Genomic DNA, 26,099 nt, shown 5'->3' with positions numbered 1-26,099 from the left:
GAGAAGTCATGCATTTCTCACTCCCATGTCTTAATACCCAAATATAGTTCTTAGTTCTATCTATGCATAATTTTAATCCTTTTCGTGCAAAATTCTTTTAACACACTCAGCAACTACTGAAGCAATTTAAAACTAATAACTGGCAACAAAGTGAAACAAAACGTTTTAACTTTACAACCAGAAATACAACTATTGCAGCTAAATTTTCATCTATATGTAAAGGTACAGAATTGACTAAAAGAGAAAACAGAAAATGAAAACAGCAGTAGGAAGGTGCACACTACTTCTATTAGAGACCATAAGAAGAGAAGAAAAGCAATCTTTCCATCAGCACATTTCAAAAAAAAAAAAAAAAGTGTCACCAGTACCCATCTGACCTATAAAAACTGTCTGTCTTCCCCTTTCTTTGTGAATAAAATGAGTAAATAACACAAACCAAGCTGATAGATATATCTATCAACAGGGTTTTCATCACAACATAACTTCTTTTCTTTTACTTATTTGTAAGATTTTGAAAACAGATATAAAAATAATTTTTTTTGCAAATTGAGTACTGAGCAATCCATATCAACCAGCATAAAGAGGCACTATTTTAATTTCAAACTTAGCTACGTGCTGATAGCTTAGAGAGAGCTATGAGCTATCACACCGGTATTTTCTTTTCCCATTGCTACCTATATACTTGGTACTAGCTTAATGACAAATTGATTAAACCAGATGTTTACTTCGACTCTCACAACTCTCATACCAATTACTAATTACCATACTAATGGCCTATCAGATGTAAATGATAAGCCCAGATCTATACTGCACAATGGATAATATTTTATCTGAGGGTTAAGATCTGAAAATACTGAAGCAATTTCCAAGAGCTTCGAAAAGTCACAAGCACTGCAGATCTATTAAGAAGAAATTAGATTCACAGGATCTATTTAGTTAAAGTCACAATTCATTTCATTAAAAAGAATAAAATCTTTGCGTTACTACATACATTAAACTTGTCCACTGAAAATAAGGAAAACATGGATATTCAGGACAGGTCTACCTTAGGAAATTGCTTTCCCTTCAAATAAAAACCTTCATGCAGATCCCTTCTCATTTCACAAGATAAAAATATTTGCTCAGGTCTACTGTTTATCATCAATATATTCTTCCTGCTTTAAATATTTCTATATTCAATACAAATTAATTCGTGCAAATCAGGACTGAGCTGGATTTAGAGGCATACCCACTGCAATGTACTGACTTAGACAGCACAAGCCCTTACAACAGGCACACAAAGGTAGTCGGTCCTGTGAGCCTTTGTTCAGTCCTGGTCACAATTATGTGATCACTTCGATGGATTAAGCAACAACAGCAACACAATCACTTTAAAGCTACCAAAAGCTTATTCAACAGAAAACAACTCTGTAAGAGCTAATATTTTCAGTTACTTGTCAACTAATAAAATCAGTATCACCTTCAAATCATTCAACCTGATGTTCATTTAAAATGGCAAACAGATTCTACTGAAAAATATTATTTTCATTGTAAATGCTCCTTCAACACATCCTCTGCCCAGCTTAAAAAGGAAAACCTGAAACGTGTAAGACGTGTGTGTTACATCAGTTACACTTACTAAGAAAAACATGTTGTGATGGTTAAATTCCAACCCACCTCCCATTAGGTATATATTTTGAATTTTCCGAATACCGAAACAGTAAGGGAAGTAGTTATTTTGACAGGCAATATCTTAATGTTTTTATTTTATTTTTAAAATGGCCTGATAGTTCACGATTCAACTTTACTGAAGTAATTCCTATATATACTTCCTACTGGATTTAATTACAAAGCTATTTTATAGTCAAAACTAAATCCATTTTAATAAAGTTCAGACTACATTTGACCAAATACCTCAGATAGAAAATGATGGATATTAACAATATACAGAGATACTAAGTATAGAACAGGTCAATTGCTTATTCATTTCTATTTAAAAGGATTTTTCTTTAAACTAGAAAAGAAAAAAGCCTTATTTTCAGTCATTTAACGAGCATAAATGTTATTTATCATTTACTGAGAATTGATGCTTTGTGCCTCAGTGAATGTTGTAATTTCAGGAAGAAACAGCTTTATTTAAAAATAAAGAAAAAAAGAAAAAAAAAACACAAAAGGTGTTTTGGGGGACATCCAATACTGTTTAACAAGCTCACCGTAGAATTTTCCCTGTCACAAATCTCACAAAAAAAGTCAGAATTTCCATGAACATGCAAAATTAACTATGTGCAGAAACAGCTGGGGTTCCTTTGAAATAATCTCATTTTTACAGATCAGTTTCAAATGAAAAGAAACCACATCATCTGTATCAAAACTCAATATACCTGGGGCCCACAACAATTTTCCTTTTTTGTTGTTTTTTGCTCACAACTGCAGGTTCTGTTACAGAGTACTTAAAGCCTAACAGTACACAATGAAATACCAGTTCTGCATATTGAAATCCATGTGTGTATTTAAATCATAACGCTTTTTACAACATAACTCCAGTCTCTTTAAACTTCAGCCATCCGAGCCTCATTTCTGTTGATAATCATTTAATGAAAATGGATCAATTCTCCTTTCTCTCTAAAAAATACCGTAAAAGAATCTTGCTAGCTCCCCAATACAATGCTACCATGAATGATTCAGGGGAAAGAATTTCATAAAGGTTTTTCTTACTAGAATATTTTAAAGATCTTCTACCAGACACTGTTAAGTTTCTATTTTATCCTTGGTAGAAACCAACGGAGAAAAGTGAAGCCGTACAAAGAAGATCATAAACAATTAATGTATCTCCAGATGTAGTAATTAAAATAGTCTATCAGCGTCTGCTACTTGGCATCTCGTGTTGGTGCCCATTTGTAAATAACGAGCAGTTGCATTGCACCAGGGCAAGCAGCAGCTGGTTCATCCGAAGCCCTTGTGGGGGGCAGCAAGCCAACAAGGCCAACAACAGCAGGACATCTTGGGACGGAACTGCACGCCCAGCACAACCATCTCGTCTCACAGTGGAGAACTGGGGTTCCTGAAGAGTCAAGGGAGGGGGAAGGTTTCTTGGAAATATTCACAGAACTTTCACTCCCCGTCAGGTGAGTAGCATGTGCTTACAACCCTTTGCCAGGTGTATTTGGGTGTATGGCTCCTAGAATCTGATGGACATTCTGCCTTGTCTCCTGACAGCTTCTTCTTGCTGTCATCATTATTATGAACCAATACAATTCTAAGCGTGTTTTCCCAGTCAATTTTGAAAATTTTGATTGATTCATCTTCCCCTAAATTGAAAACTAATAAAAAGAACCTGCCTGTTCATGGAACACCTGAAAAATGATGGCTGTACAGACAAAATTGTATTTTTTTTTAAATCCAGTTTTGATTAGGGTGACAGAAATACTGCTGTAAACCCTTCTTCTGACTTATTTCCCTTCTTCTCCCTTCTTCCTACAATTAACAAACTGCCTTTGTCTAAGATGTTGATATGGACTATGAGCACCAGGAAGGATGGAGGCACGTCAGGAGACTCTTTGGCTCTCCTCCTCGGCTCTTTTCCAGCACAAAGAACCAATAATGATACATAAAATCTTGATAAACTATTTTTTAGGCTGATCTCTAGCTTACATACTAGCCAAGATCTCCTTAGGAAGACCAAAAACTTAAAGTCACTGATAGCATTGATTTCTCAAATACATACATACACTAAAGCCGACTAGTGTGTGTTTCATGAAGGCAAAAATAATCATATGCGTCAAATTCTTTGTTCTTGATAAAGGGCCCATGAAAAACCCTACTAGCAACACTTGTTCTCTGGAAGATGCTCACCTTGAAAATGCTTTGTTCTCCATAAAGTTTTGTAGGTGTTTACTCTTAAATCTTTGAAAACATATCTCCTTGAATATTCCCCTTTCACAAAGGAAATATCACTTTCCTCCCTTCTGCTCCATAGTTAATTGTCCAAAGCTGACTCCGGTAGCAGTAGTCAGCAATAATAACCGTGATGCAGAGGGTTGTTACCCTACCAGAGCATACACTGAATTTAATGAGTTATGATATGGCAGTATATACTAGAATTTTTAAAAAGAGCTCCCTCAAATAACTGCTTTTGTCAGTCACAACTCAGCTGAAGGTTTTTTCTGATGACAAGCAGGATAACTAGCCACAAATCCATCAATTCTTTCTTTTCCTTCTATAAAGAGAATCCCTTATCCTTAACCAAAACAGTAGAAAGGCCCAAATGTCTTTATGCTCCACTAGAAATCTGTGCTGGTTTTTTTCCCCTACCTGTGGCAAATACTCTAACTCTCAAAAATTGAATTGGGGTTTTGGGTTAGGAAGAGATGGATTAAGCACTACCACCTCTGACGTGTAGAAAAAAAACAAGCTATCTTTTTAGCTCTTTAAAAAAATCTTCAGGAGTTAATTTTATGGTGTAAAGCCCATAAAGATTTAACAGGCTTCAAAGAGGGACAGCTACCTAGGGAGTAGGAAGTACTCCAACTTCACCGCCCCCTTAAGAGGGACGCAATGGAACAAGAAAAGCATCAACACTGAATGGATCAGAGCCCAAATCCACAAAGAGACATATATGCTGTAACGCTTCTTATCTCATCAGCAAGTTGTTAGATGCCCAGTTGCTCAACTATAATTTCCAAATCCAGAACAACTACCACAACTGTCCATACAGCAAACAGGTTGCAATTAGTGCCCATGGACACCACAGCTGGAGATCTTCTTAGCTACCTGTACACTGACATAGATGTCCTTTTTTTTTTTTTGATTGGAAGTTACAGATCAAAATCATTTACTGGACTTAGGTGCCTATACTCTTTCTCTGGACAGAAATGGCTGGATCAGAATATTCACTGGGCAGGTGTGAGATATACAGGACATCAGGTGGACAAGCTGTTACTATCCAAAAAAAGCTGGAATCTGACAGCAGGTACACTGAATAGTGAAGATGCAAAATGGTTAGGTCAGGCACACAGTGCCGGGCTGTATCGAGGCACAGAAGTTCATTAATAAGGAGTAGTAAAAAGTTCTCTGCTAGAGTAATTCACAGATGTTATCCTATACATGGCAATTTACGATCTGTGAGATTAATTATGGCTCCCTTGAACAATAACAGTTTATAACCCAATCACAGCAGCATGAAAAGAACAGAATAATTATATTAACAGTTAACCGAGATAGTAACCATGATACTCAAACTGGATGTATTTATGCTTTGTGGGGATTCAAGCACCTTACCTGGACAGAAAGATTAGACTATGGCGGTATTTGGTTCATGCAGATCAGGAGAGACAACTGGCTGGTAGAATTGCACATGGAAAAGAAGCTGGTCTCCACTGTCAGCAATGTCCTACAAGTTTTTTTTCTGGAATCTGAACACCACTTTATGTTGGCTTTCTTACAAGAAATGCTCCAGTCTCCTTTTACATCTTTTCAAAGCAGTGCCAAGAGATGGTGTAACTGCATGCACCTCTCCCACTGCGCTGGCTGCTTTATAAAAAGAGTTGTTCATACCAATTTTGGCTTATATTACTTTTCACAAGCCTCGGCCTTGCTAGCTCTTAACTGCAGTTCTAGATGCCACGCAGCACAGCCCCGACATCATTTTCAATGGCTTGAACTGGGGGGAAAAAACCCTCAAATGGTTAGTCTTTGCAACCTATTGTGATCCTGCTTGAGAGTAAGGAGAAGCACTGGGCTACACAGATACGTGCAATTCTGCTTTAAAGTCAGCCCTAGGTGTAAGCAAGATGTAAGCCAGCCCAAGCCACAAGGCCCTTTGTCCCCTCCTCAGCTGTATGGGAACAGCCTCAAAACCTCACAAACATTTTCTAAAAACAAGCACAGAAGCTAAGGCTACAACTTTTCCGGGTAATAAAAAAAATCAGACTCAATAGTAAAGCAGTTTGATGACAGTCATAACCGTCCTTCCTCTCCTCTTCCCAGTAACTCTTCCATGTGGCACAGGCTATCCCTCTTTCTCTTTTTCCTATATAGGAGTAACCATTAGCATCACTCCCATGTCTAAATTCATCCCAGTTCAGACTCAATACACACCCAATTAAAGGCAGAATAATTGTCTTCAGCTTATATTTATCTTTAAATCTTTACGGGTCTTTTTCAAACCTAAAGAACTCGCAATCTTGTCTATTCCTGCCAGCTGTGCTACTCTATTATAATAAAAATAATACGTAGCAGCATTACCTTCCCTATACATCTCTAGACAACTGGGACTATAGCAACAGTTAACACCAAAAATTACTAGCACTTTTTATAAAACAGGTTTGCTTTATAACAAATGCATCCTGAGCACTGGAATTCAAAACAGGTCTCGGCGGCATGTCATCTGTGAGAGGCTCAGGCAGCCTGCCCTGTTCCGCTGCTTCACGGATACTTCCTGCGCTAAGCAGAACAGATTATTCAAATGCCAATCACTGAATGGGACGGCCATGGCACAGTTTTTAAAACACAAGGAACAATTTTTAAAAATAAGGTATTTTGATTCACTTATTTTGAAAGAAAATCCAGCACCACGTATTTTTCAAATATAAAACAAAAAAGATATTACTTAATTAAATCTATATTCAGAACACGTACTAACATTAACCAGTTGGGCACAAGAGACAGGTACGCTGCTTGCATTCCTATTTTACAGCCAGGAGTGTCTGGAAAGTTGTAAAAGAAAGTCTGTTATGCTCTGCAGGTTGTATTTTTGGAGGTAGCCTAGAGAGGAAATAATGAATATAAAAAGCCTTAGAGAACAACTGAAGCCCAGTGGTGAGTAGATTCAGCTCTGTTTGCCAAACCAAAAGACATACTTATTTATGTGCACGCAGTCAGTTATGGAAGAGCCTAACTTAGAAGCCAATAGCAAAATTACTTTATTCTCATGAAACAGAAACCCTCATACCCAAACCGTTCCAGACAAATTAGTACTGAACTCAGAAAGATAAAAAGCATATTTCATTGGAATGGAGCACCATTTTTAATGCAGCTCTTGGCAAGAGACACCTTGCTAACATAACTAGTTTTACATTGCAATACCAATATTGCAGTGTTCTCCAGATTTAACACATTTCGCAACTGACCCACATTAAAGCACCAATATGCAAAGCTCTCGGCGAAGCGCCTGCAGCTGCTCCCTTCGCCACTAGCGCCTTCTCTGCACCGAGAACATTGCCTTCTAGGAACAGGACATTCAAACTCCAGTTCTTCTACATTTTTGCCAAATCAGGCAACTTCCTGAGTAAAATGTAATGTTTGCAAGTAACAATGCTTATAAAAAGTGTTGTTTCACATTTACAGACAGCCGGCAACTCTGAAAGGTCCCAGAGAGCCTCATGAACTTTACATATCGTATATTGAAGATACCAACGAAGAGAAAGTGAGCCTACCACAGTATGAAAAAAAATCAACAAAAAGGCTGATAGTGACATAGAACACTGCCAAATCCTATTTAAAAAAGACTGCACAAGGCCCACTGCGAATCAGAAATGTTATTTTTCTTCAAATTTTAGATTAAAATCCCATCTCAAATGTTTCAAGTGCCTTCTGAGTGTTTAAGCCATTAGAGTGCACTTGGGTCATGTTCTGAAGCTTTGATGTTAGACATATTGTTTAAATGAAAGCTGCAATTTAAGCAAAAATGATTGACGACAGAAACATGAATTAAAGAAAAAAAAAAAAGTATCTCAAGCCCTTGATAGATCTGGCAATAATCACTACATGTAGAGCAGAAAATTAGTAGATTTAAAACATATATTTAATGTTGAAGTGGGAGTTTTATTTTATTGTTCTCCTTAGCAACCTAAGGATCTAGCTCTTCAAGAACTAGCCAAGGGCTTGAACCTACCCTTACAGAAGCAAAATAAAATTTCCGGGCAGTTAAATGTGAACAGAGGCAGTCGCTAAACTCACCTAGATCTACCTGCTGGATTTTGCTCTAATTCTTGAAACATCATAGCTAGCGGAGCAACATGCATAGACACGCCAAAGTGTTCTGCTTAACGAAAAACTCAAGGACTGGACTCAGCGTGAACAAGGAGAAAACACCTCATGATAAGTACAACTAAATATGTAAAACTAACTGTGCAATATGGGCAAATAACAGAAAAAGGGAAAGAAAATCCTCAAAACAGGAAAAAAATTGAAATACAGTTTCCTGTAATATTTTAAAACATTAAATATTATGCTTCTTTACATCACTTTAGAAAAGCACAGATCACCATAGTGACTAGTATTAAATGGATTCTACCCTTTAGCAGGAAAAAGAAGTTCTTCCATAGAAGAAGGGGGTTTTTTATTAAACTTCCAGCAACTAGAATCTCTCTGGGTTGTTTTTCTTTGGTTTTGGTTTGTGTGTGTGTGTCTTTGGTAAAGGAAGTTCTAATAAAGTGAATTTGTTACATGATTGCTGTCCATTTTCCCCCACTAGAAAGCAAAAAGCGGAGCTCTGAGAGGAACAACAGGGAACAGATTTACTCTGCTATCAGCAAATAAGCCGCAGCGATATCAATAGAATCATGAAGTTGACTCATAACCCAGTATATTTTTACCTGCCTTTCCATCTGGTAAGAGGAATGATACTATTCTGTGGAGGGGAATTATGCAGAAGAGGACAGCTGGATACTCTAAAATCTTATTCTTATGTAAAACAGACTATCAATCAGTGCTTATTATTTATGCACAGATCCTTACATTATTAAAGAGCTTTTTAAAGCTTGCATACAGTGAAAATTTTACCAAATAAACAGGGTATATTTTTATAAATAAAATAGTATTTCTTCCACCTCTTCAGAGGAAATAACAGTATGACTAAAAAATTGTCTGAATATTTATTAGAATTAAAATGAGCAAAATATTACTTTTTCATTACAGAATACCCTGGATCTATACATTTTATACTCTTAAATTTATCCTTCTTACAACTACATAAAATATACTATGAAATATGGTATTAAAAATAAGGAAACTTTTTTCTCCGAATATTTTATTTCTACCTAGCAGTTCTCCATTAGAGAAGTCTTGAAGACCAGTTTTTGCCCAGTTGTAATATGGTTTTCTCAACATTTTAATGTTTCCCAGTTAGGTAAAATAATTATTATGATGATTTATGCCTCGGAACTTAGACACACTAACATGATTTAAAAGACAGGTAGACGTGCTGGTGAGGAACACGGTTTAGTGATGTTTTTTTGTCAGTACTATGTTGATGGTTGGACTCAATGATCTGGATGGTCCCTTCCAGCCTAGACAGTTCTATGATTCTGTGATATCTGACCTGCCCGTCTATCAAAGATACAGTTTCAATACCAAAGGGACACATCCAATAGCCTAAAATCTGCCACAGTAGAAAGTACTTAACAGGAGAGATTGATTTCCTTCCCCCAAAACTCCAGCAATGGCTGTAACTGGGAAGCACAGTGCAATAAATGTTACAGTACATCCAGTAAAACCTGACAATTTGAAAAATTCACTATGAAACTTTATTTCCACCAAGCATTTGTAACCCTGTAACCTTTCCAGAAGCTCAAGATTGGTCCAGATTTACACAGATTTACAAGGGACGACAAAAGCTACAGGCACATCTCCAGGTGAAGGCTGTCTCTTAAAAGAGCCCAGACATAGTGAAACTTCTCAAAGAATGATTTAACTACTCAGTTAATTCTGTAACATTCATATTTTTTTCCTTGCATACAGTAAAAGTTATCTCATTTAATATCAGAATTTGAACTTTGAAACATCCCCTTAGCATATTCCTTACATTTCCTTCGGCCTATTCCTGAAAATTTATGTGTGTATAATCCTGAATGTGGATACGCTGAAACCTATGGAAATTTTAAAACCTCTGTAGACAAAACTTTATGAAGGAATAAAATGAGCAGCTAGCAAATCAAATATTACAGAAAATTAAATAAAATTAACTTAAAGTAACGGTTTTCAAGTAAAAATGTGTTTTAAGCCAATATGATTTTCCTGTTACTATCAATGTCACATTTCATTATTAAAATTAAGGGGAAAACATATAGGTATTTTTATTTGTACCTGTTTTTTTTTTGTTTTACAGCCCAGTTACTTTGAATAATCAAACCATCCTAATTAGTTCCTCCTGATCACAACAGTATTACAGGTTTTTACCAACTGAAACTACCTACTTAAAGGAAATAAAAATATTTCTTTTAGGAACAAATGTTAAAACATTGTAAAAGACAATGTAAATATATGGTCAATGCTGTTTTAGAACACTAATTTTCATTAAAAATGCCACTGTTTCCTGTTACCCAACAGCACATTTCAGAAATTAACATAGCAGAGATGGGTAGACTACAAAAAAATTATAAATAAATAAAAAAAATAAGAAAAAAAAAATAAGAACCTCCATAAAAAAAAAAAAAACCACACAAATAACTAGCTGCTCTTAAGCTAGGGAGGGGAAAAAGAAAAAAGGAAAAAAAAAGTGTTGTAAAGTTTCCTTGATTTCCTAAAAACTCTGCCCCCAGGCCATGGTGTGCACTACACATGACGAGCAGATATAAAAGCGTCAGAGGGGAGGAGGAAAGACGGAGGGAGGGAGAGAGGGAGATAACATACAACCCTGCAGCTATGACTTTCTAATCAATAGGATTCTTGACAGGAATATAAATCTAACTTTCACACTGACCAGCTAGAGTTTGGAATTTTCACAGAAATCCTTATTTTAGAAATGACAGGGCTACAGGTTTGCTGCTGAGATTGCGCAACAGCCTGTCTAACGAGCAGCAAAATCCAATTTTTATCCAGAGCTATGGAGAACAGTATTCACACTTTGAATCAAGTTACAGATGATTTATACAGAATATAATAAAGTAATAAATACAAGTACAGCACTTAGCTGATTTAAAATAATCCTTATCTTACATATGTAGATAACAACTGCACATGTATTTTGACAATATAATACAATACTTTCAAAACAGGTTTTGAGCGTAAGGATAATTTTTAGAGGGAAAACAGTTTTCTATTGTTTAAACATAATACAAATCTGATCAAGTTCGCATTACTGATATGAGGTTTACATATTAGATGGCAGTACAGAACTTGATTCAGGAGTGACCTATTTTTTATGTTCTTCCTCTCCTGATGTTCTAAGGGAAATAACCAAAAAACAACATCTGACTGAAACTTTCATACATGAATGGATCACTCTCCCAAAGCAAGCATCAGAGTACAATGACAACTCCTAAGTGGATCATCTGATGGTGTGTACTTAAACTATAAATCTGTGATTATCGGCTTTCCTCAGGATATCCCGTGATCTTACAGTGAGTCTCCAGTACTGAAATTTTATCCTAGACAGTCTCCTAATATGTTCAAAGTGTCTATTAGCTGGAACTGGTGTCTTTCTACACATGCTGTTGTCAACTAGATAGTCTACATAGCCTTTTAAAAAAAAAAAAAAATTTTTAAAGAACACAGTTAGTAAAGGACTTAAGAGCAGAAATTCCATTTTTATGCTAGTATTTGTGTCTATGAACCCAACAGATGTGAAGCTCACAAACTGAAATGTGATCACAGCCAAAACCAATTTGAAAATGGCTGCTCTGCAGAGTTTATTTCATCCAAAAGAAACCATTTGGAATATCAAATGCTTTAACACAACAGCTTGCCCTAGATAAGCCTTTGGTCTATGTAAGAATCTAGGAAAGGGAATATATTACATGTGACAAAACCAGGGATTTCAGACTGAAATTGCAATTTCAAGTTTACTCTGGAAAATTCAAATCTCCGTTTCCTCCATTTTGTGGAATTGCTGTAACTCTTGACAAGGACAAGAAAATCCACCACCAGAACAACCCTTTCTCTTTCAGTTCAGTAAATGAGATAACAGAACCTTTTATGACGGACACAAACGCAGGCCAGCAGACTGATACAGTTGAGCAGCACAACCAATCATAGGAGACAAAAGTTCCAAATCAGAGCGGAGAAACTGATGATGAAATGGACACAAGACAGAGGGAAAGCAACAGCAGAACAGGTACGTGAAATACAGGCTGGGGAAACGGTCTACAGAGAGCACCTTAGGCTCAGTGGTAGTTGGTAAAGGATTGGAACTTCAACGCACACATAAGTAGATTATTATTTTTTTTCCCCATTCTTTGTAAATAGGTAGAATGACATCAACACGTCTGTAACACACTGCCAATCAAACCTCTCATTGACTTCTAGAACTGATTGAGCGTTTGGAGTCAAAAAGAGGAAAAAATAACTTCCCAGTGAAGACTTAATTCAGAGTTTAAGGACATTATCACTCTGCAGCTTTTTTCATTATAAAAATTCACCATTTTGGAAAACAAAGATTAGGACATCTCATCCTGAGAGTCTCCAATTAACCACACAAAAAGTCCCAGAGCTACCACTGAAACAGTCCACCTGCCAGCACAGCTCCTTCTCATGAATGTACACATCACCTCTGCACCAGATATTTTTGTTTCTTGGCTATTTATCAAAGTAAAGCTTAAAATTTATCAAATTTTAGTAAAGGTAATTCTCCGGCTACTTTTTTTACAGGGTATTTTTTAAGTCTGTAGTGTCTGCAAAATACTTCTGATGTAATTCTTTAACAGAAGGCTAAGTAATATTGCAATTTCCTAAGAAATGTAGGGAGTGCTAGATTCATCACTAAAACATTGTCAGGTCAACTATGAAATCCAGAAACAAAAGCAAAACAAGAAAAGGAAAAAAGTGATTATACACTAGGCAAGAACTGCAATAACTTTGGGCTACATTTAATTGTACTCACAGTTGACACTGGTCTCCTTTGATTCCCTTAGTTGTGCAGAAGCATTTTCCTGTTTGCATGTGACAAATATTTGCATGTCCGCTGCACGTGCAAGCTATAAAATCAAAATGGAAAAGGGAGATTTATTCGCCCATATTTTACTTTATAACTAAAGGAATTTTAATGGGTTTTAATACTTGATCCTAAACACATTTCCTATAAGCTGCATCAAATATATATATATTACTACTACAATTTTATAAGCTTCTTTGAAGAACGTTTCTCTAGCACATCATTTAGTTTATTTTCTGCAGAGTTAAGAATTATGCATGTGTCATTAGGGTTTTCCTCCACACCTTAAATAATAGTAGTTTGAGAATAGCCATTAAAGTCTACCATTTCAACGCACAACACAGAAAATTATTCAGAATACATCTTTTCTATACAAAGGTAAAATACTGACCAATGGCAAAAGCAATGGCAAAATTCCATTAGTTTCAAATGTCTAATTAAAGAAAGTACTATTGCAGCTGTTTGGTAAAATGTCTAATATAACTGGAACTCTTGCTTTTGACAACAATGAACAAAAAGAAAACTCTAAAACCATTTGAACAAAGGCAGAGTTAATACTACAATTATGGTCCACAACAAGAATATTCTAGAAGCCAAAAACAGGCACCTTTAAAAGCTCCCAAAATCTGAACTGGAGGAGAATCACAGGAGCATCATCATCATCATCATGTCGCTCCTTTTTAAACTCAGTGGCTAAAGTAAATCTCTCCGCAGTGGTCTGCTCACTGCCACTCTTGCTGCCTGATTGATTCTCACCTCCAAACGAACCTTCGCGTTCCCAATTCTTGAGCTTTCTTTTTGCTTTTCCTTCCCTTCCATGTTTATACGAATTACTATCTTATTTGGTCAGTCCTCCCTCTTTTCTAACCAAGCGGACAAAACTTAATAACCTCCCTCTAGTAAACATGTCAATAAGTTCCCCCACCATACTGGAATAATTATCTGCTAATATTCACACTACATTTGAAATCTTTCTTTACTACAAAGTAACTCTGAACCTACCTTGATGCCCATATTATGCTTTCACTGAAGTTTTAATTACGACTAAGATAAAAGATTTAATATGTGGACTCCTGTTTGTGAACCGACATGATACTAAGTGGTGAGCTGTATATAATAAAAGTTTATTTTCCACTTTATAATCCTAATATTGAATTTCTGTCAGAGGGGTTGAGTTTTAATGTTCGTATTCTATTCTACTGACAAGGAATAACACACAATGAATACGTCTGTGACAGCGTCCCATACCATACCCACCCTAACCCCTCTGCCCCAGTCTAAGACAAAGAGGTAAAAAAGGTAACGTAACAGCCAGACCAGAACCACAATTAAACATCTTATTGACAGAATATTTCAGTGTCAGGAATTCTACGGTTTGTTCAGCCTTCAGAAGTTGTTAAAGAGCCAGCTGAAGGAGGGATTCTTACTAAAGAGGTACTAGAGATTCAAACTGTCTGCGAGAAACACATCCCAGAAATTTCTATGCAGCATACAGCGATGTGTGACGTTTTTCTCTCTTTCATAATACATCTTGTAACAACATTTCTGAAAAACACCTACAATTACCACAGAGTGCCAAATTTTGTAATTTTGCTATGATCTTGACACTCTACAATAAATGTTCACTGAAGTGCTGCTACTATATAATCAGCTTTGTTTTCCTAAATCCACTTATGTTTTCCCCCTCTACATTTATGGAATGATTATTTAGGCACTTTAAGCTGGAAAAGCCTCTTCTCAAAAGTTAATTTTAATTGTGTAAATCTTTGTTATACTTTCAGTGAAAAACAAAGGAATATATGCTTAACAGCTTCTTCTGCTTATGGTTAACTGCTCTGAAGAGTGATGCACCATTACAGGACAGAACAAAAGTTATAAAGGAGGTAAAAGGCTGAATTCCAAATCATATTCCACGAGCTGTCACTACATGGACAAATACAGAAGCTATTGCCAACCGATCTTAGTTGATTACTCCCGTAGTTATTGCTCACTTAATAGGAAGTAGTTGTGAAAGTGGAACTTCCTTTACTCGAGTAGCTTTTGTTTAGGAAAACTATTTAAACACTAAAGTATAAAAGCCTTTGGACACTATGCAACTTTATCACCTTCTTGAAAAAAATGGGGTCAAAGGAATTTGATAGTAATAGATGTAGCTATATGAGACTTTGTGGAAGAGCAAAACAGTTCCTATGGGCAGCTCAGACATGACTTCTATACCCAGTCCCTGGAATTACTGACAAAGCAAACTTCTCAGTACCATTTATCCCCAAGGACATCTAAATCAATTCAGCACCCACGGAGTGCACTTTACTGTGTGCTCACTCACACAGGAGTCCACAGATGAACTCCTCTCCAATCAGCCAGGTAGCTCCTTCCATTTAAACTGCATCACGGTTTTGTCACTGCACTCTGTCCCGACCTCTAGCGTTTCCTGGATTTATACTGGAGAATCATTAAATAACATAAAAATCTGACAGAATGTATTTTCCCGTAGACTCATGGCTAAATTTTGTTCTGTGCGTATTCACAGCACGTGCAAATAAAGGATACATTCAGTGTTTGGTCTCTCTCACCAAAATCACCAACATGACTGCTCTACCTCACCTGACATACGTATGGAGCTTCTATAGGGCTGAGATCAGTAGGGTTGGAAAAGGAAAAGAAAGGAGGAGTTGAGAAGACTCAGAACCTTGTGTTTTGGATTCCTTGTAAATTAAAAAGCTATTTCTGACAAGCCTGGCAGCTAATTTTCTTCTATTACAAGATTCATTGATCATGTTCCCACTAATTTAACTGTTCCCTGGATAATACCTCAAAAAAGGACATCAGGAGCTAATCACCTTTACATTATTTTAAAAATCTCACCTGGACAAATTTTATTTAATGGCAGTGAATGCATATTTTAATTAATCTCAGGCTTGCATGTCTGATGAAAAATGGATTCCTACCGATCCTTGGACCTCTATGTGGGGAGTAACTCAAAAACCAAAATACATGTTATCTCTGCTGCTACTGAAGCAAATGTGAATATATGTTATCAAACAAATGGAACAGCAGAAGCAGGACAATATTATAGTACAGTCAGTGGAAAAAAATTTATATGCCATTATTTTTGTGCCTCACTGCAGGTTTTTCCCACTGGCCTACTTCTGAATAATAAAAAAATAATTATGACCTTTGAATATGAACTATGTTTATTAATTAACAAACCACAACCTAAAGCTACATTTGATTTCAAAGTAACACAATATTTACATTCTTCTATTACCTCAATATTTCCATACTCCTCTTTCCATATTGTCTTTAATATTTTCTACTTGTTTTCTCTGCTTAACCATTCTCAGAGAACAGCTTCTCTTCTGACAGTAGTGTAAGTCAACAGGTAAAACTGTAGCTACAGCAGTATCTCTCGCAGTACAACGCTAGTAGAAATATACCAAATCTTGGAATCAGTTTTGAAAGCATATTTTGTATCACTCGTTCTCAGCTGGTAGAATCAGCACAAGAGATGCAACTTATATTTTCCATATTTTTGTTGAGGTCCCACCCCTCTCCACCCATGTGCATTTGTTTTCAAGGAACAAGGCTTAAGGTTCCGGCAGCAGCAGCTGCAGTTAAAGCCTGGATTAAGTAATGTTGGTTTTGTCCTTCTTCCAAAAAAGGACAGTTATCACCTTTAATGTTAATCTGAACAAATGCTTAACGTGATTTTCCTTTGTAAGAACTCCCTAAATCTGAAGGAAAAGGAAAAAAGAGTTAAGAGTTAAAATGAAAGCTATACTTAATACTTCACATTTCAAATGCTTCTCTCCCCCCCCACCCATATATTTAATAGAAGGTTTAAGACTTTGCATAGAACTGCAGGGTGGTAAGCAGAGATTTCTGACTGAAAATCCCAGGCTCAGACTACTTAATGGTAGATGGTGGGAGGATCACATTATTGCTTTTGATTTTCTGGGCCTGTCTGCCCCATCTGAATTAACGTATCTGAGACACTGTCACGGAAAACTTCCAAGACCCCATTTTTGTGCCTTAGAGTTCTCCTACAACACCGTATTTTCTGTGGCTGTGTATGAAGTTAGCTAAGCCATCCCACTGAGTCTCAGCTAATAAGGACAGCTTCAGCTACTGCCACACTCGAGCATTTTACGAAGTTTCAGCCTCCATCAAAACAGGAGAAAACACTTTTCTTTTACTGCGAGGGTGACGTGTTGCAGTGCTGTAGGTGCACACGCACTCTGTGCCGCTCACGTGGATAGAAACAGTGAGTTCAACCCAACTTCAAGAGCCTTCCCATACTACTGTATGCTCTCCTCTCCAACTTGGGCTTCCATCATGCACACGCGCTTTTGGTTAATCAGTTCTTTTAAACACTTAACTACCATGCAAACGTTTTATCAATCTTTAACTATTTTAAATAAATAAATGATCTATGGCTTACAATAATAAATCTACCTAAAATATGTAATTTTCAATCTATTTTTGTCATGTTATTTTTACATATTAACTGAAATTATGACATGAGAGCTTTAAAAACAAAACAAAAATCACACCACCCTGGCAATTTCTACTCCATTTTTAGGGAAATAGCAGTTCACACTACTCTTTACAACATGCAGATTCTAAGTGGAACAGAAAGATTGCATGAAAACAATATAATCCAGTAGAGAAAATCCATGCCGTAAAATCACAACCCTATAGAAATTATTAAATAATAAATCCACAGCATGATTGATTCTGAGTTGCTAGCTCAGCATATAAATGTTCTTGCTGATGCTGACAACAAAAGAATACCCATCACTATTTCCACAAAGTATGCATTTTAGACAATTGAATTTAAAAACACTTATTGCTTAGCCCTCATCTAGAATGTATAGCTGCAAGAGTGATTTTTCTCTCAAACAGAGCTCACTACAAATGGTACTGTAGCTCAATATGTTTGCTTACTTCAAAGATTACTAAACTAGTAGCTGCACACAGATAATTCCCTGAAGACACCTTGCTGATTTTTTTTAAAAGGAAAGCCATGACACTGCTATTAAATATTGAGGTGCAGTCCTTTAATTTTGGTAACGTGCAAGTCCCATACACATCACGAAAAACACAAAAAACCCCATACACACCAAAACACATATATGTTGTAGAAAAACATATACATTGTATATGCTTTTTTTAAAAAAGGAGATACAGGCTTTCTCATGAAGTTAGACTAAGTAAGAAATAACAAGTATAAACACAGATTAGATATAACATTGTAATGCTCAATTTCACTGTAAACGTTCACTTCTGTAATCCATTAGCCTACTCATACGAGAGCTGCCCTTCTGAAACAATATTACAAAACTGTCTAGTCACTTATTTTTCTGGAAATGCATACTCAACTGGAAGCCCCTGATACCCTTTCAGCATTCAAAAATTACTTTTGTAGGAAATACATCCACTCAACCTTTGAGACAGGCAAATGCAAAAGCAAACAAATGTGCCCAACACTTACGCAATATCATTAATTAAGTAGCATTAAAATTAAGCTAAATAACTTCCATGAAGCAATGAGCAATAAAAATATGTGTTCAAAAAAAAAAAAAAAAAAGGTTGGCATTAGAAAGGACTATTGTTTTCCTGCAAGCACTCCAAAAGTACATGCGGGTCAAATGCAACTGTCATTTTATAGTGGCACAACTAACCATCATGGTAAGTCAGTCCTATTAAACTAATCAGCACATATATGACTAATTTTGTTTTCATCCCTTTTGGTTTATCTTGTGATTTATCTTTCTGTGGTCTCAAACCTTTTTTTTTTTATTGTACAATAACAGCACAGAAAACACAAAAAAAATCTTCATGTATTAACACAGTACTAAGGACTGAGAGACACTATACTTGCCAGAGAGAGAAAAGGGAAAAGGAGTAGATATAGTTTGGGGATTTATACAGGCAGGATGTGGAATCTGTATATACAGGATATACAGGAATTCTGCAACCACCCAAATCATATACATATATATATATATCACATATGTATCATTTAAAGCAAGGTCGGCTATTCCCAATATTCATAAAAACCAGCTATTTTTATCAGATCAATACTGGATTAAAAATTTGTTCTGGAAAAGGCAAATACACCAAATCACCCAGACAGCCATTTTTGTAAAATTAGACACCCCTGACGACATTGCAATTTTTTCAATAGGCACCAAATTTGTTCTCTCAGACTGCAGTGCAGCCGGCCCTCTGCTCTTCCTCGGCATTCTAGAGGCTAACCTGGTGCTTACAGACATGCTCTTGTCCATAGCCACCTCCCATTCCAAAAAAGCAATTCACCCAAGCCTGAGTGTGATTTTAATTTTTTTGTGGAATTTATAGTCACAACAAAACACAGACAATTTCACTTGACCATGACCTAAGACTACTAATAAGGCAATTACTTTGTACCTGAAAAGCAATACTGTGTCACGGTCAAACAATCTGGCAATCACAAGTGAAGTTTCCTTCGATTTTTAGACTGATACATACATTCCTGAAGTAGGTTATTTATTCTAAAAAACCCAAAACAAATCTGGGAACAACAAACAAGTCGAATTTCTGTTGCAGAAAACAAAATTTACTTTGATTACACCAACACAATTCTATGGCAACCTTCTCCTTTTAAAGGCTTGTGTCTATTCTTAAGCTGTTCTTACACTTTGGCAAAATAGCTCTGCGGTGTTTGTGTTTCATTATTTCTTCTGTTTAAAGTATTCATCCTAAAAAGTGAACTGCTTTTTTGTTTGTTTGTTTGTAATAAATACCTCTCAAGCAATCATACTAAATCTATCTTTAATCATCAGCAACTACCATTACGAAAGACAGCTTGGAAAACCATAATTTTGTTTTATACAAGTAGATAATGAAAAAGCAACACAGAAGATTAACACTGAAAGACGGGATATTTTTTCTTGTTATGAACTGAATAAAATCTTAAACAATTAACAAGAGTCTTGCTGTGCCTGACTCTTTCATGTCAATACTGAATTACAGTACAGAATTTTTATAGCTTGCTCGTGGGATCATTCCGGAATAACTTATTTTCTAGCAAAAAACCATGCCAAACCAAAAGATTTCCATGAGAATTCTGGAACTAAGTATCACCAATTTTATTTTCTTCATGTTAATCTGCGTGAAAAACTGAAACTTTTAGACTTTGAACATGTAAAACTGAAAAATCCCATGTGAAAACATGAAGAGCACTTTATTTGAAGATAAATTTAGCATCCTACTTACCAGTTTCCTTTTCATTCTTTACAGTCATTCTTCTAATTTTTAGATACAGTATGATATGTTATTATGAACTAAATAGCCTACAAATTTTACAGTGGGTTAAGCTGCAGGTTTTGTATATATGCTATACATCAGCTATTCTCTATATCTGATGTATAGCACAGCTCTTTAAGCATGCAAGCCTTTAAAGTGATGCTCCTTTCACATGCCTACAAGATTAAAATATTATTCCTTAAATTACTCTTAGCTTTCTTCTTTGTGAAGAGGCCTCTCGCATGAAAACATAAGATAAAATCAGAATTACTTAAAGAAGTAATTTCAGATCCGGCAGACTAAAAATCTTACTAGGTTTAGTAAAAACTAAAACAGTGGGTTTTGTTGACTGTGGGTTTCTTTAAAGGAAAAACACAAACTGATGATTTTGGACACCTTCATCTTTGCATGTCCAACGAGAGATGTGTTTAAGATGTCTTTCACAGACACCAAAGGCTTAGTACATTTTTTTAAATTTTGTCTTTTTAATTTTTCTTGAGAAAGACAGCAGCTTCTCTACTTGAAAATTCTGGACACAAACCTCCTTCCATCAAAAGACTGCTATTTTTTCCCCTCTAAGAAAATTTATAACTTCCTAAATCATAACAGGAAAAAAAAAAATAAAAATCAAAGATTATTATAAAGCAGTACGAAAAGCAAAACAATTTAAAAACCACTCGGTAGCTATTCATAGTGGCTTTAAATGTAAAAAAAAAAAATATTAAAAATCCAATCTAAGGTGAAAAACAACTGAAATCAACAACTGGTGATTGCAACTATTTGTGTGTATTTGGTCATTCAGAGTAAAAGCCCTAAGAAGAGAAATGCCTTACACGATTTGTCAGACAAAACCACCACAAAATGTAAAGAAGTCAGCAAATCATTTCCCTGTGTTAGCCATTAGGAGGTACAAAATATGACTGATTTTTAATGCATTCAACTGAGAGTGAAGCTTTTTTTTTCCTTAAATAACTAATGTGGCCTGCCATTGTAATGCATTGCATTAACCACTCGGAAAATGAAGGAGGAATCAACTGCAATCAAACAGAAATGGCATTACAAGAGGTTTTTTTGAGAATCTTCATTCTACCAGTTGGAAAAAGTTGCTTGATGCTTCAAAAGCTATTTTCTCAACAGCCTGTAGGTCTTGGCTCTCCTGTCCTGGTGGCATATTCACATCTAGGGATTCAAATCAGTGACTCAATGGTCTTCTGTTACACTGGGAGGTTCTGCTCTACATCTCTGACCTAATTTAAACTGACGGATACATAACCATATTTAAAAAAAAAAAAGGGGGGGGGGGGAAATTAAATTCTTTTAGGCTGTAAAATTGGTAAAATTGCAGTCATGTTACCTGACCAGCTGTCAGAAGACATATTTGTGGGATTTTCCTGGGGAAAGTTTACAGACAGAGATGCTGGAATTTCCGCCTGACTGCAGATGTCTCTGCATTTAAAACTACGAGAATAAGAGGGAAACTGTCAGTGGTTGCAGTAACAAGAGAGAGAATGAGAGCTTCTCTGCACCTAGAAACATCTAGAAGGGTAGGTTCAGAAATAACAAACAAATTAAATGCCTACTCTTTTTTTAATTCTTGTTTCTATTGCATTTGGGAGAAGACTACTCTGGTTGTAGTCAAATGTTTATTTGAGGATCAAGTATGATTTAAGAAAACCATCTTCAACTTACAACTGCCAGCCCACAACTGAAGGCTAGCATCTGCCCCACCTATACACTGTAGCTAAGTGAGCTCTTGACATCTTTTTCAATACAAGGTAAAATACGTTTGCTTATAGAAGGCAGGCAGAATCACTATATTTCTGGACAGCTGAAGGTTTCTAAATCATGCCCTACCTATCTCCTCTCGGAACATCTTTTGGAAACCAGCGACTTTACAAATTTCATTAGAAAGGTGAACATACTGATACACAGCTCGGACAGCACATCAGAAATACGTTTTATAAATACTCTTTATTCCAGGTCTAATCAACATAATACAGGTCTAATCTACAACAAGCAAAAGAAAAAGAAAATTATATGTATACACAACAATTAATAGCATATTGAAAAGTTTGCTTAGCACATTTTGCTTGGCAGTCAAAAAACAACCGGAACTGTAATTAGTTAAAGATGTCTTTTTCCAAGTTCCTCAATTAAATTTTTCTTACAGTAATCCACTTTTCTTCTGCTTTAATAGTACGGGAGTTATTTGCAATACACCTGGATTGGAGTGAATTTAAGTTCATAACTAAGCCCAAGTGCAGGCATTTTATTCATTCAGTATCCAGACTATCTTGAACACTGTTCAATAAACAGCATTCAGTAAAGGACGGAAAGTAAATTTTCAAATCACCTTTGGGGAAAAAGGTCGTCTTAAAAAAAAAAAGAGTGCTTATTCTAACTATTCTAACAATCTCTCTGCAAAAAGCAATATGAAGCTTCTCTTGAATACCTTACTGGGCTCTTTTCTTTACGTTTCGTATGTACCAAGAAGCCCTCTACCTACTACTAAAAACAAATTCCAGCATTTTAGTTAATATTAAGTGGTTTTATTCTATAATAGGGTATTGTATAAAAGTGAGCAATTGGTGTCATTATCTCTATTCAACACTTTAAAGAAAAAGAAATAACAATAAAAACCCACCACCACTACTACAAAATGGGACTTCTTGACAGCCCCCTCATTTGTCAAAACCTTTAGTTATTTTGTTTGTATAGGATAAACAAAATCATGGTTTCTATTGGAATTTAGCACCATATGTAAGCTTTTCTTTTTCTGAATAATCTTAAATTACAGCTTCTTATCACAGAGTTTTACTATGAACTTGTGACCCACTGTTTCTTAGAAACCAAGGTACAAGACAAACAGTGGAAGTGGATTTTTTTATTTTTAAATTTAGTTCTATATTCTAGTACCTGTAGACAGTATGAAGCATACCGTACACTCTCTTTTTCACTGATCTCCAACATTTATCCCTTTTTATAGAAAATGTCTTTATTCACATAGACTCCTGGGGTCTATATCATAAGCCTCCAATGCACTGAATATCTGTTATTTATGTGAATTACCACAAAGTACTTGGACTAAAAGATGCTTTTGATTTTTAACTACGCAGACATAGTCACTGTGAAAAGAAGGATTCTAGAACATAATATTTCACTGAATATAAAAATTCCTCTAAAATTTTAGACACCTAATGATGGAATACCCAAACCCACGATCTTTAACACATCGGTGAATTCCATAAATGCAATTCTCTACATGTTAGACATTAGAATGGCTAAACAGGAAAACTACATAAAAGCTCTGTATCCCAAATTGCCATGTCATTCTCTAAAGAGTGTCAAAACTCCCATCAATTAATGCTCATTCCTAATTCTACTTTAGGAAGATGCAAAAGAAAATGCTTTTGCTGCTGTTTATACTGCTAGACGAGGACACTGTGTACCTTTATGCTTTCTACATTTCTGTTGGTTTTTCCTTCAGATGACAGTTAAAAGCTCTTTGTCCACATTCTCAGTCCTGCATTACATAGGGCTCAAGGCCCCTGAATATGAGATTTTGGACCAGAAACCTCTTCAACACAGAATTCCCATGCAGAAGAGAAAAAAACAAATTTACAGCTAACTACAGCAGTAGTAGAGTTTACCTACTTACCTCTTTTCTGATATTAAAGTTAAACACTGAATATCACTTTAATAGCTCTATTAAAAACTAATAAACCAAACTCTACATAGTGACGAAGCTTATTTTTCATCCTTCTCATTCGTTTCACAACAGCGTGGGTGCTGACCTCTAAGGACAACACCGGACAAAAGCATCCAAACTCCAGGCATCGTGCCACAGGAAGAGTCAGGATGAAATGAACAGGAACAAACATTTTGAAGACATCACTGCAAAGACGGGACAGCGGAGCCGATCCCTACCAGAACTTTCTAACTCTCATTATCCCGCCTGTGCTAATTGCAGCACCGAGCCCGTATCCACATAACGCTAGGGAAGGAGGACTAAATACACCAGGTGTAACAAAGCTACAGGGTCCTGTTTTCCAGCCTACTAGCAACTAATACCCTTGGTTTGTTAGCGTTATCTTGACCATAAATATCTTTTACTACCTCTGTACAATATTTTCCTCTTGGGCCTGCGCTGCGTTCTAGGGACACGTGTGCACAGATCACTCTACTGCAAAAATTGCTGCTGATATCATCACCAGCTGAAAAGCATGAGACACATCAATGATTACAATACAGCTTAAACAGGTTCTGTGAGACTCCTATTAGTACTAACCGGACCCACGTAACTGAACACATCACAGCTTCCCCATTTCGAAAATTTAGTTATAAGAGAGAAACCATTTTAAAAAGTACAGAAAGTTGTGGGGTTTTTTTAAAGTCTCTTAGAAATAAGCTATACACCAGTTATTACAAAACTACATGCTGTAACTCCAGCTTGTTTTTAATTTACGAGACTTCAATTACCAATTTTATATGACTGCCAGACTCAATGGGAAGAAAGATTAATGACTGCTTGAGAGCCAAAATTTAGACGTTCTATTTTAAATTTCTACCTACTTCATATAATGATTTTATATTGACATGCATTTTGTTATATTAATTTGGACTGTGAACACCTGTCTTTTGTTTCTAAACAATACATGATCTGAGCGAAACATCAGGTCATTGCTCACTGAAGATTAATAGCTAAGAATGACAGCTTTTATGCCATTGAAACCATTACTACAGGCTAATAGAAAACATGCTTCTGGACATGTGTCACCACTTTGTGGTCACAGCAGCAGAAAAAGTTAATGAAATAAAATAACGAATATCCTAGTTAAACTAGCTCTTTTTTAAAAAAATTTGTTCCAACTACAAGCATTTTCATGGTTTGGGCTGGACGGATACACAATTTTCTAGGATTTATAAAGAAATGATCAATTAATTCTCTTTAACATGCAGCTTTATGGAGCTCAGGTATTCTTTGTTTCCTTGGTTATCACAGCTTACAATAATTCCTGCATGTTTTCATCAAAATGACAGTCCGTATGACGGTTCCCCACAGAGAACTGCTATTAACAGATGTTGGAAGTGATACCAGTGATGGATATCAGGGGCTGGGAAAGCCTGAAGGGCAGGTTACCACATGAGATTTCAGTACTAAAGCATTAGGCTTTCAGCTTTGGAAGTCTGCCACCTTGGAAGTCTGGGAGTTTGACACCTAAATTCCCTAAAGAGCAAACAATTTTGTCTGGTCTGACTACTGAAGGCTTAGTCTACGCTACGGTGCAGTTTTGTATCAACTGATTGTCAGAATGGGTGCACTAATTGTAAATCCTTATGCAAAATGGGAATACTGCTTCCAGCACTTTGATTTTAAACAAAATTAACTGTAGTTCATCTGCTCCCAGCTGACATTAGTGCTCACCTTATATATGGATATAGTCTAAATACACTATGCCCAGAGTTCAGGCAACGTGCACAGAATGACCCATTTCAGAGCACAAAAATCAGTTTAGGCAGTTTAGTTTGATGGTTAGTTCATCGAGAACAGTAGCTGGGTGCATGCAGGTAAAAACTATCAGATGCCTCCATCTTCTGGAAAAAGCTTATTTACTCATTGATTCAAAACCAGGCATGTGGCTCACTTGGGTCAAGTCTAAAAGCATGTGCAAAAAACAGGGATACAGTCATAAAACCTTATAATAAAGGCACAAAAGAAAGATCAGAGAACTATAAAAATTAGCACAAGCATTTATGCCAAGAATTGTAATGAACGATCATGCAAGGGGTTCCTGCTGTGGATTGGGGGCTTGGGGGTCTTTTTTCATTTGGGTGTTTGGGTGTGGATTTTTTGACTTGTTCTCTTTGATTTGGCCACATAATGTTTGACAGAGCTGCACATCAGTCATCAAATGCTCTTTCGGGTCTCACAGTATGAAGTCAACACTGTGATCCTCTAACA

General features: G+C 36.2%; 1 protein-coding gene across 8 annotated transcripts in view; it reads right to left on the bottom strand.

Annotated features, from left to right (window-relative positions):
- Positions 1–26,099, bottom strand: part of ATRNL1 (attractin like 1) — a 527,347-nt gene that overhangs the window by 345,840 nt on the left and 155,408 nt on the right. For all 8 annotated transcript variants that reach the window (XR_012587528.1, XR_012587529.1, XM_074591197.1 and 5 more), the window contains exon 20: positions 12,797–12,890. Coding sequence is in view for 6 of the 8 variants with exons in the window: in XM_074591197.1 (XP_074447298.1) it covers positions 12,797–12,890 (94 nt within the window). In the remaining 2 variants the exon portion in view is untranslated. The remainder of the gene's footprint in view (positions 1–12,796; positions 12,891–26,099) is intronic.

The sequence above is a fragment of the Larus michahellis genome, chromosome 6 (genome assembly GCF_964199755.1).
Source record: "Larus michahellis chromosome 6, bLarMic1.1, whole genome shotgun sequence".
Taxonomy (NCBI): Eukaryota; Metazoa; Chordata; class Aves; order Charadriiformes; family Laridae; genus Larus; species Larus michahellis.
This window is presented reverse-complemented; position numbering and strand designations above follow the sequence as displayed.